This window comes from Nilaparvata lugens, chromosome 11 (assembly GCF_014356525.2).
Source record: "Nilaparvata lugens isolate BPH chromosome 11, ASM1435652v1, whole genome shotgun sequence".
Classification (NCBI taxonomy): Eukaryota; Metazoa; Arthropoda; class Insecta; order Hemiptera; family Delphacidae; genus Nilaparvata; species Nilaparvata lugens.
The window spans coordinates 45,009,308-45,022,331 of record NC_052514.1 but is presented as its reverse complement, the minus strand read 5'-3'; the positions used below and the strand labels follow the sequence as shown (position 1 = coordinate 45,022,331).

At 35.6% G+C, this 13,024-nt stretch overlaps 1 protein-coding gene across 3 annotated transcripts in view; it reads left to right on the top strand.

Annotated features, from left to right (window-relative positions):
* The window catches only part of LOC111058628 (sushi, von Willebrand factor type A, EGF and pentraxin domain-containing protein 1), a 30,212-nt gene extending 18,232 nt beyond the window's left edge, over positions 1-11,980 (top strand). The window contains exons 7-11 of one of the 3 annotated variants that reach the window (XM_039438528.1): positions 528-724; positions 3,045-3,186; positions 8,090-8,224; positions 10,481-10,577; positions 11,299-11,980. In XM_039438528.1, the coding sequence (XP_039294462.1) occupies positions 528-724; positions 3,045-3,186; positions 8,090-8,224; positions 10,481-10,577; positions 11,299-11,344 (617 nt within the window). In that variant the 3' untranslated portion in view covers positions 11,345-11,980. Of the gene's footprint in view, positions 1-527; positions 725-3,044; positions 3,187-5,720; positions 5,856-8,089; positions 8,225-10,480; positions 10,578-11,201 lie in introns of all 3 variants that reach the window. The other 2 variants (XM_039438529.1, XM_039438527.1) reach the window with 2 other exon arrangements.
* Positions 11,981-13,024: the final 1,044 nt, after the last annotated feature.

Sequence of the window (13,024 nt, the reverse complement as noted above, 5' to 3'; positions counted from 1 at the left end):
GGCAAGAACATTTTTTCGTGACGTCACTGAACATGTCGTGGCCGAACAATGTTTGATATAGTGAGTTCCATGTTATAATGGCAGTGTTTGATTAGCAATGGTATTGCTATCCTTGTTTATCATTAGCCTATACAAAGTGGATAGCGCTATCTCTTTCTCACTTTGTTCTGTTGCCAGATTGTCTTTTAACAATGTAGAATTAATCATTAAATAACAAAATATTTCATCTTACTTATGAAAATTCATTATGAAATTATTGAAAAATATGCTTTCTTGCTTAATAAAATATAATTGATTATTTTAAACGAGAATGAACAGTACTATTACATCAATGAATCTGTATCAGCTACCGTCTATAGAAGACATTGACAAGACAGAGGATCGGCAACGTTGTTCTGCTTGCTTTCTCCACTGCCATTATAACGTGGACCTCACTATAGATGCCTCTACCAGTGCCTCCTTGCTGACAGTTTGAAGTGAATTGTACTGTGATTTGTTGACAAACGCCATTTGTTCTGTGTTGACAGCTCTGAGTATTCTGCTAGTGCTGCTGTCAGTGTGTGTTGCGGTGGTCTGTCGTCACCAGGGCGGAGGAGGAGGCATGCATCGTGGCATGCCTCTTGCCTCTTCGGCGCATGCCTCTTCCAGCGCTCCCTTGCCACCTGCGCCTCAGTCGCACGACCCGGATCGTGTCGCGTTGATCGCCTTCGCTGACGGCATTCAGGTCAGTCTACCTCAAATTAAACTAATTAACACTTACTCAAACCCTGTGTCTCATAATAAAACTAACAGAAACCCCCGATACAATATTCAATTTTTGTATTTAGTCATTGATTAATACAATAAGTCAATGGTCGCCAAACTTATGAGTCAGTGAGCTAGAATAGCATTTATAAATCTTCAAGTGAGCTACCAAGGAATATTAGACTGGAGAAAGTACGGTACGCAAAATAAAATTTTCACACTTTTATTGCCTATAAAGATACATTCCTAGTGTTGAAATCTACTTATCTCATAGCAAAGAGTATAACAAAAGTTGAAATGTACATTTCAATGACAGCAGTGGAACTCTTTTTGATCATCAAGTATTTTCTTGATGTGTATAGTTTACGTTGTAGTCATTCTGATGCAGTTGTCTAAATGTTCCTAATATCAGTCTGTTCCTATATCGATTTCTTATGAATTTCATACTTGAAAAAGATGCTCCACCCACAAGTAGGTAGAGCTGAACATAGCTTTCAACCTCAATGCAACTTTATAAATCAAGCAATTCATTTATTTCACGAACAAACATAATACAAAATAACAAAGAAATATTAAAAATTTAAAATAAAAGTGAACAATCCTAGGCTTGTATTATAAAAAAAATAAAATTGGGGTGTACTACTCCTAAAAAACAACTAAAAATACTCAGAGGAGTAAGGCCGCTCCGCTCTATAAATAAACTAGTATAACTTAAAAGAAAATACATTTTTTTTCTGCTACGGTAGCCCATCACATGAAAACAAGGATGAAGTAAATACATTATGATAAATAAAAGGTATACAGAGTTAAAACCAAAAATAGAAGATTTACAATGCAAAATGCAACTTGAATAATATTTGAATATTTTTCTTTGGGGACTTGAGGCCAAATATTGGTTGACAACCCAAGCATTTCTCTGAGCTACCAAAAACTACCCCACGAGCTACCGGTAGCTCGCGATCGACTGTTTGGCGACCACTGCAATAAGTACATCATCAAAATTATAGGGAGAGAAAAAATGAAGTAACCTTGTGCTATTCCTCTCCCCAATTTAGATATTGCTCTTTTTTACTTAGAATTTTGCTACTGAATACTCTTTACTGTAGGAGAATTGTGTTTTTAGAAAAAGAATACACACAATTAAGCAAACAACTAAATTTATTATCTATGAAAATTCCATATTTACCTGAGAAAATCATAAAAGCTTGTATTTTCATTACTCTAACAAGAACCATCGGTCAGAGAGTCCGCTACGTTTAGAACATGAGCACAGTAACAGATAACCGCCAGCCTAGATTTCGCCTAGAATATAGATTAGAATTATTCACCTCTTATGAGAGGCTTTTGTTCTGTAAAGAATGTGAATAAAGCCTGGTTTTTATTAGTAGACTTAGTGGTAGAGTTCTCTGGGCAATTAATATCTTGTGAACTCTCCCAATGAAAATTTTCTTGGTAGAGTATTAGTTTTTAGTAGAGCAGAGTGGGATAGCATCATGGGATAGTACCATAGAGAAACAATAGCGTAAGTAGATATCCCATGGTATAGGAAATTTATGTCGCAACTTTCACTGTTATCTCAAGCCGATTACTTTCGATTATTGTAAATTATTACTGTTTTGTTGGGTTGAGAGTGTATGAAAGGCACAATTTGAGAGACTACCAGCGTCACACAGCTGCATGTGGAAAGAACTACGTGAACTATCGACTTGGGATAACAGTAAAAGTTGCGACATAAACCCCCTATACCATGGGATATCTAATTATGCTATCGTTTCTCTATGATAGTACTCTACCACTTGCCTTCTCGCACCACCGCTTCTTACTCTACTCTACCACTACTATGCTACTGAAAACAGTCTCGAGCTAGTAGAGTAGAGTCGTGCCGTAGGCTTTCAAGTTTAAGAAGTATTGCTATTTATTGAAAGTATTAATTTTTAAAAAGTGTTAATTTATTAGAAAGTATTGCCATTTTAAGGTTGATTCTGTTCACTAGACAACACACTTTACCTGCTATTCTCAATTGTAGTAAAACAGTTACTCGACCAAGTAAGTAGAGTGGAGTTAGTATGCCAGTTACTCGACCACTAACTCTACTAGTGGAAACCAGGCTTGAAGCTTATTTATTTATAGATTAGAATATAATATAGCCTAAATTTGGCCTTCGTTGATAATTTTCATCGTGTTATAATAATCAGTAGATCTAAAGAGAAGAATCCTTACTTGTATTATGATTTGCACATTTTGTATTACATGTGTGTATATTTGTAACCTTGTACTAATGGATATTGTATGTGTGGTAGCAGTCAGGCCTGCCAACCTATGAGGAAGCAATGCGCAGTGCTGCCAACCCCACGCCTCGACACTCGTTCAGGCATGCGGGTGCGGGAGTGTGGTCTAGACGTTGTGATGATTTGGCTTCGGATACCACCTCTAACAGCACAGGTATATAGGACATCTTATTATCCTATAGTGAGGTCCTCGTTATAATGGCATTGGAGAAAGATAGGAGAACAACGTTACCGATCTTCTGTCTTGTCAATGCCTTCTATAGACGATAGCTGATACAGGTTTATTGATGTAATATTAACTGTTCATTCTCGTTTAAAATAATCAATTATATTTTATTAAGCAAGAAATTATATTTTACAATAATTTCATAATGAATTTTCATAATCAATATTAAATATTTTGTCAATTAATTATATTTCTACATTGTTAAAAGATGATCTGGCAATAGAGGAAAGCGAGAAAGAGATAGCGCTATCCGCTTTGTTGAATGATAGACAAGGATAGCAATACCATTGCTAATCAAACACTGCCATTATAACGTGGACCTCACTATAGTTTTTGGCGTTTTTCAAGAATATAGAAAAATCTATATATCTCGAAAACTAAGGTCGATAAAAGAAAATTTTACTATAGTGAGGTCCACGTTATAACGACAGTATTTGATCAACTTCAATGTTGCTATCATTCGACAAAGCAGGTAGTACTATCCTTCTCTAGCTCCGCAACGATGCCAAATCTGTTTTTGACAATGTAGGAATATAATTAGAAATTCTGAATTTCTTATAGTTAACCAGTGCAATTATGCATATACATTGAACTGTTTCAAGTAGTTTGGTATAAGAGCTTATAATAAGCTTCCTGAACATTTAAAAGAGCTAGATGTGAATAATTTTAAGAGAGCCATAAAATAGTATATTTCGCACCTAGGGCCGAAAATGAGACTTTTCCGGCTCGAAATCGGTTTTCAAGTCCGAGGCCGTAGGCCGAGGACTAGAAAAGGTTGAGAGCTGGAAAAACATTTTTGCCCATGGTGAGAACGTTATTTTTCGCCACACAGAAAAATAAACAATATAAATATGAGAATAATTGTTTATTAGGCACTTCCAAAAGCAAAACAGGAAGGTCATAGCTCCTGCAAATCTGAGGTAATCTGAATATCGAGAAATTGTCAAAGTATTTTCATTTTTTATTCTGATTTGTCTAAATAACCTAAAAGATTATGTTCAATTATGTAAGAGGTTGAGTTTATACTTTTTATTCTTCCAAATGACAATAAGATGATATTATTATAAATGTTTGTATAATAAACACGAATAATGAAAAGTTTTTTGATCAGCTGTTTCAGCACACTTCAAATTTGGCCAATCTGAATGTCAACGTCAACAATGCTTGTTGTCGGTGACTTCGGAAGTTTAGGTTAGAAGTTCTATCCTACTCTGAAAATCAAATTTGAATAGTTTATAATATATATCTTATCTGTATTTTATTCATCCAAATAAAATGGTAGTATCTTATTGCAAAATACTTTATTCAATTCTAGAAGCATAAACTGATTCCGTTTCATAAACTATTTTGTAAACATGTTCACATCAAATCAGAATCAGCTGACTTCAAGGTTATTTTACAGCCCTAGGTCCGAAAAACTTTTACCGGCCTGGTCAGAAAACAATCATTTTCGGCCTCCATATGACGCACGAAAACCAGCTCATTACATCCAAGTGGGGCGAAAACTAATTTAATACAAATATGTCCATATAGGATAGAGGAGTTTCTAATTTGAGGTTATTTTGTGCTGTTTGTATGCTTGTGTTTTGAATGTTTATTTCTTTGAATGTAAATACTTTGTATTTATCATGTTTAATCGTCAGCATTTTATACAAATGTTTTCCGCAATAAAGAAATCTTGAATCTTGAATCTTAATTAAGGCAGAGAACAGGCAACTCCGTTCTTCTATCTTCATCCACTGCCATTATAACGTGGACCTCACAATAGACGTTTTTTGTTGCAAATTTCATGTAGAATATATGGTACACCTTTCGTGGGTCACACGTATCTACACTGTTGAAATGAATTTGCATTTTTTGTTAATTTGACTGGTTTGTTGTACAATTGAAGAGACTGATATTGTCGAAAAATCCACTTTATTTTAATAAAAAATATTATTTTGTTGTTTACTATATCCGGCGAGATGGAACCACCCTTGGGTCTCACCACCATTGATTGATAGTTTTTCAAAGTTTGAAATTTCTGAATATTTAAAATTGATTTAATTCAATTTAGAAGTATTTTTTTAATTTAAAAATTATTTTTCTATGTTTTGAATTGTAAATTGGAGTGTGTAATTGAAAAATTAATGTTGAAGTGACACATAACCACTAGCTACATTTGGACTGTTGTATAAATTAGAATTGGAACCGTTTTGGGCGTAAGTTAGCCTGTGGTACTTTTCTGTAAGTTGTATAATTCTGAATGATTAAGTAAATAAATTGATTGATTGATACAATAAGTACATCATCAAAATGAGAGTATTCTCTCCCAAATTTAGATAAGGTTACACATAGTCCGAAGTAGGTCAAGTCTTGTAGTTGTTCACTTCACAAAATGTTTAGTCCTTAATTATTTTTACAAAGTAGATAAGACTTACCATTGAAAGACATACGCTTATAATATAATTTTGTTGTTTAAGGCGTGATGACACTGGACACAGTCAGTTGTCACACGTGTGCGTCGACATCGTCATCTAGTGGACAGACCGCATCGTGTCGCGCCATCTGCGGAAGTCTTGCCTCGTTCGACACCTCTTCTGTGCATAATACTGAAGGTAATTAGGCCTACTCCTTATATCGACTATCAACCGCTGTGCGTGGTTTGAAATATATTACTTACTCAAAAATCTGGTCTGGCGCACTCACACAACTTTCCTTGCTCATTGAACTGTAAGCCCCATTCTTAAAGGAGAATAATTTAGGGGAATAACATAATGACGATTGGCAGCAAAATATTTGACACTACGATCAGACTACTGTATATGTATATATAATATTGTTTTCAGAGTACTTTGTCCTTTGTGTAAATATTGTATGACATGTGTGTATATTTGTAACCTTGTACTAATGGATATTGTATGTGTGGTAGCAGTCAGGCCTGCCAACCTATGAGGAAGCAATGCGCAGTGCTGCCAACCCCACGCCTCGACACTCGTTCAGGCATGCGGGTGCGGGAGTGTGGTCTAGACGTTGTGATGATTTGGCTTCGGATACCACCTCTAACAGCACAGGTATATAGGACATCTTATTATCCTATAGTGAGGTCCACGTTATAATGGCAGTGGAGAAAGATAGGGCAACAACGTTGCCGATCCTCTGTCTTGTCAATGCCTTCTATAGACGATAGCTGATACAGGTTTATTGATGTAATATTAACTGTTCATTCTCGTTTAAAATAATCAATTATATTTTATTAAGCAAGAAATTATATTTTTCAATGATTTCATAATGAATTTTCATAATCAATATAAAATATTTTGTCAATTAATTATATTTCTACATTGTTAAAAGACGATCTGGCAACAGAACAAAGCGAGAAAGAGATAGCGCTATCCGCTTTGTTGAATGATAGACAAGGATAGCAATACCATTGCTAATCAAACACTGTCATTATAACGTGGACCTCACTATAGTTTTTGGCGTTTTTCAAGAATATAGAAAAATCTATATATCTCGAAAACTAAGGTCGATAAAAGAAAATTTTACTATAGTGAGGTCCACGTTATAATGACAGTATTATTTTGATCAACTTCAATGTTGCTATCATTCGACAAAGCAGGTATTACTATCCTTCTCTAGCTCCGCAACGATGCCAAATCTGTTTTTGACAATGTAGGAATATAATTAGAAATTCTGAATTTCTTAGAGTTAACCAGTGCAATTATGCAAATACATTGAACTGTTTCAAGGAGTTTGGTATAAGAGCTTATAATAAGCTTCCTGAACATTTAAAAGAGCTAGATGTGAATAATTTCAAGAGAGCCATAAAAACTATTTTAATACAAATATGTCCATATAGGAAGGAGGAGTTTCTAATTTGAGGTTATTTTGTGCTGTTTTTATGCTTGTGTTTTGAATGTTTATTTCTTTGAATGTAAATAGTTTGTATTTATCATATTGATATCATATAGTCAGCATTTTATACAAATGTTTTCCGCAATAAAGAAATCTTGAATCTTAATTAAGGCAGAGAACAGGCAACTCTGTTCTTCTATCTTCATCCACTGCCATTATAACGTGGACCTCACAATAGACGTTTTTTGTTGCAAATTTCATGTAGAATATATGGTACACCTTTCGTGGGTCACTCTGTATCTACACTGTTGAAATGAATTTGCATTTTTTGTTAATTTGACTGGATGGATTGTTTGTTGTTCAATTGAAGAGACTTGAGATATTTTCAAACAATTCACTTTATTTTAATAAGAAATATGAGTTTGTTGTTTACTATATGCGGCGAGGTGGAACTACCCTTGGGTCTCCCCACCATTGATTGATAGTTTTTCAAAGTTTGGAATTCTCTGAATATTTTTGATTGATTTAATTCAATTTAGAACAATTTTTTAAATTTAAAAATGATTTTTGTTTGTATGGATTGTAAATTGAGTGTGTGATTGAAGAATTTTGAAGTGACTCTTATAACCACTAGCTACATTTGGACTGTTGTATAAATTAGAATTGGAACCGTTAGCCTGTGGTACTTTTCTGTGAGTTGTATAATAATTCTGAATGATTAAATTAATAAATAAATTGATTGATACAATAAGTACATCATCAAAATGATAGGGAGAGAAAAAATAAGATAACCTTGTGCTATTCCTCTCCCAAATTTAGATAAGGTTACACATAGTCCAAAATAGGTCAAGTCTTGTAGTTTTTCACTTCACAAAATGTTTAGTCCCTAATTATTTTCACAATGTAGATAAGACATACCAATGAATCTTATTATGTATCTTATTCCATAAGACATTGAAAGTCATACGCTTATAATATAATTTTGTTGTTTAAGGCGTGATGACACTGGACACAGTTAGTTGTCACACGTGTGCGTCGACGTCATCGTCTAGCGGTCAAACTGCGTCGTGTCGTGCCATCTGCGGAAGTCTTGCCTCGTTCGACACCTCTTCTGTGCATAATACTGAAGGTAATTAGGCCTACTCCTCATATCGACTATCAACCGCTGTGCGTAGTCTGAAATATATTACTCACTCTAGAATGAGTTGAGACTTGAGATAAGATAAGATAAGATATACATTATTTTTTTCAACACAGTATACCATACAATACTATATAACAAACAGTTGAACATCGTCAAATAAATATAATCTAAGCTGTAAGTAAAGCGCACACCAGTTAGTCAGGATAAGACAAGACATAGTCAGACACTTTTAGTCACAATACTTCACATAGTGGCTTATGAAGACATGTCTAATTGCAATGACTAATCTGAGTGTGTTGCTTCATAAGCAACTATGTGAATTATTGTGACTAAACGTGTCTGATCATGTCTTGTCTTGTCCTGACTAACTGGTGTGCACCCAGCCTTACTCACCCCCAGGGCCATCTATATCTAAGTTGACATTTGGCCGCACCAACAAACGGTCTCCACGTAGTTCGCTCCTCAGCATCCTTTTCTGTCGCTCCAAGTCTCTCCATGTCAGTCTTAACCTGTTGTCACCATCTCTGTCTGGGTCTCCCACGGGGTCTTCTTCCTGGAGGGTTGGGCTGCTATAGTATATTTCGCACCTAGAGCAGAAAATGAGATTTTTCCGGCTCGAAATCGGTTTTCAAGTCCGAGGCCGTAGGCCGAGGACTAGAAAAGATTAAGAGCCGGAAAAACATTTTTGCCCGTGGTGCGAACGATATTTTTCGCCATACTACAGGTATTGCTCACAAAATAAATAAAGAACACTCGTACCTATCTCTTGATTTTAGTGGTAGAAGATTTGCAGTCAGGAATTCAGATTCTTTTAAAATTTCACTTTGAATATCACGGGCGTCGTCATCTTCAAGCATTTTTGAAAATTCGGAATGCGCTAATCAACAATAAATAATTGAATAAAAATGGTTGCGAAGCGAATGCTGAATTAGTTAGATTCGAAATTCGAACTGAAATAATGGGAACTTCAGATGAAGAAAGTGGACACTCGCCCGATCTAGCGGATGACTTATTAACTACAGACTTCCATGTTACCGTAAAGAGTACTTTTTCCGGCCTAGGCCGTAAAGAAACCCTTTTCTGACGTCAGACGAGAGTCGTCTGCAAACAATGTCTTTCAGATCTACGTAGGGACTGGAAAACAGCTGCTTTCTGTGCAGTGTGGCGAAAAAACTTTTCTCAGATTTGACTCTTTTCCTCTCCTGAGTTCGTGCCCGGCCCATTGTAATATAAATGGCTACCATGTCATTATCGTTTGTTGCCTTGGCAACCCTTCACAGAAAAAGCTTGTTATCTTGTTCATGTTTATTTAGTAATGTTCAAGTTTTATTAAAGAAAGGTTCAATTCAAACAGTATAATTTTTTATTTAATTAATTTTTTATTTGGCTTACAATGTCTGGGTTATTGTAGAGGTCTCTGATTTCCTTATTAAGTTTTCTCCTCAATTCTTCTTGCTCGAATGTGTGTCCATATATCTTTCGCAGCACTTTATTTTCAAACACTATAATCTAAGCTTTAGAAATATAATCTAAGAATTAAAGCTTGAGCTATAGAATAGAATGAGTAGGCTATTATAGCGAAACAATAGCATAAGTAGATATCCCATGGTATAAGGCGTTTATGTCGCAACTTTTACTGTTATCCCAAGTCGATAGTGCACTTACTCCTTTCCCGTGAAGATGGTAGTCTAATATTTTGCCGTTTATACACTCTCACCCGGCCAAATCAGTAATAAAAGACAGTAGTCGACAGTAATCGACTTGAGTTAACTTGTAAAAGTTGCGACATGAACGCCCTATACTTTGGGATATCCACTCACGCTATTGTTTCTCTATGGTATTATCATTGAACGTGGGTTTTCAATAATTTCATAATGAATTTTCATAATTAAGATGAAATATTTTGTTGATTAATTATTAATTTCACTTTTTTAAAAGACAATCTGACAACAGAGCAATGCGAGAAAGAGATAGCGCTATCCGCTTTGTTGAATGATAGACAAGGATAGCAATACCATTGCAAAACAATCACTACCATTATAACGTGAACCTCACTATAGAATACTTTGTATCCTGGTAGCCTACATGTATTCTAGGTACATTGGAATAAACTAGGCTAGACCTCATTGAATTAACAGAAAAATGCTAATGGATTACGGAACTAAAAAAATCTACAAGCCTCCTTTTATATGTGCTAGTCTGTCCAATCTAGGTTCAATCTATTATTTGTTAAATTTGCAGGTGTACCTCTGCTAGAGGAGAACGAGTTGGAAGAGAGCGGAATCGCAATGTTGGCAGCAATGGAAGGCTCCTCCACTCCCCCCGCCTGCGACAACACTTCTTAATTCATCAGCATTTAAATAATTATTGCAATATCTCAGTAATTTCCATCTGTAGATCGTCAAAGAAATAAATTCTAAGCTTTAGAAATATAATCTAAGAATCAGAGCTTGAGTTATAGAATAGAATGAGTATTATCATTGAACTTGAGCTATCACCGATCGAATATTTGAGTTGTTAGATTGCGTGTAACTATAGCGAGGTCCACGTTATAATGACAGTGTTTGATTAGCAATGGTATTCCTATCCTTGTCTATCATTTAACAAAGCGGGTAGTGCTATCTCTTTCTCACTTTGCTCTGTCGCCAGATTGTCTTTTAACAATGTAAAATTAACAAAATATTTCATCTTAATTATTAAAATTCTTTATGAAATTATTGAAAAATATAATTTCTTGCTCAATAAAATATAATTGATTATTTTAAACGAGAATGAACAACTAATATTACATCAATAAACCTGTATCAGCTACCGTCTATAGAAGGCATTGACAAGACAGTGAGGATCGGCAACGTTGTTCTCCTATCTTTCTCTACTGCCATTATAACGTGGACCTCACTGTAGTCTGTCCAATCTAGGTTTAATCTATTATTTATTTATATATTATCTGTTAAATTTGCAGGTGTACCTCTGCTAGAGGAGAACGAGCTGGAAGAGAGCGGAATCGCAATGTTGGCAGCAATGGAAGGCTCCTCCACTCCCCCCGCTTGTGACAACACTTCTTTCAAACTGCAATCAGCTGACATAGACTCCATTCATTCATAAACACTATACACCTTCTACTACGACTCTATTCGTAAACAATATATTCTCTGTAAATAGATCACACACTGTAACTACCTGAAAACTAGGTTTGAGCGACAGTTGCTTCTAATCCAACTAACAACTATCAAATCTTGTTACAAAACAATTTTAATTTTGGACATCCTTTAGGGCCGTTTGCACAGTCAAAGCTTAAACTCGATTTAATCAGCTGGTGGCTTAAACTCAAAATGAAACACATTATAACAAACTAGACTTGATACGGATTTAATCCAGTTGAAAATGGAATTAAATTAGTGGCAGCTTAAACTGTCAATGTGCAAACGACCCTTAGACACATTAATGGGCACCCTTACAACTAGACTCTAGCTTATCAAGCCAGCAACGCAACTTTCTGAGATGATAGCATCGCGAATTTCCGAGGTGACAGCAACGCAACTTTCTGAGGTAATAGCAACACAGCTTTCCGAGGTGATAGCAACGCAACTCTCTGAGGTGGTAGCAACACAGCTTTCCGAGGTGACAGCAACGCAACTTTCTGAGGTAATAGCAACACAGCTTTCCGAGGTGACAGCAACGCAACTTTCTGAGGTAATAGCAACACAGCTTTCCGAGGTGACAGCAACGCAACTTTCTGAGGTAATAGCAACACAGCTTTCCGAGGTGACAGCAACGCAACTTTCTGAGGTAATAGCAACACAGCTTTCCGAGGTGATAGCAACGCAACTCTCTGAGGTGGTAGCAACACGAATAGCCAAATATATGGAACCTATTGCTCCTATTGTTTCCATCAGCCAGTTTAACAACCTTAAGCTGTTTTTATACAGAGAGCAACGCAACGGAAACTGAAGCAAATCTAGTTGATTGCTAGTCGTTTAGCTATCATCTGACTATGGAACCTTTTTACTTTCCTTGCCCTATTACCATAGGTAAGGAAAGTATTGCTTTCCAAAAAAATAAGGTACCCTAATTTCAAGTTTTCTATACGTTTCAAGGTCCCCTGAGTCCAAAAACATGATTTTTCTCAAATCAAATCAATCTATTGAACACATTCAACTTTGTATATTGTGGAAGAGCTAGTCGAGATTGCGTTGCTATCGCCAGGTTGCTCTCAGTATGTATGTAGCCTAGGTAATGCTTCGTGTTGTGATTAGTATATTGACTTAAAAATAATATTTTGATGTATGTTATCCTTTATATTCAACATATTAATATGGAGCAGCTATTTTGATCTACAGTCATTTCATCTGAAGGCAACGTTCTCAATTCCCATTGAGTTCGATAGTTTCTAGCATAGAGAAAAAATAGCATAAGAAGATATCCCATGGTATAGGCCGTTTATGTTCCAAATTTCAAGCCTATACTGTCGACTATTGTCTATTATTACTGTTTTGTTGGGATGAGAGTGTAAGAACGGCACAGTATGAGAGACTACCAGCGTCACATAGCTACGTGGACTATCAGCTCGAGTTAAAACTGAAATTTGGAACATAACGGTCCTTGGGATATCTTCTTATGCTATATTTTCTCTGTTATTTTAGCTTGTTCGTGAATTGAAATAATGGAATAAAATTTAGTTGATTCTTGATGTACAGTGTGTAGGCTAATAGTTTCATAAGTATTATCATAGAGAAACGATAGCATAAGTAGATATCCCATGGTATAGGGCGTTTATGTCGCAAC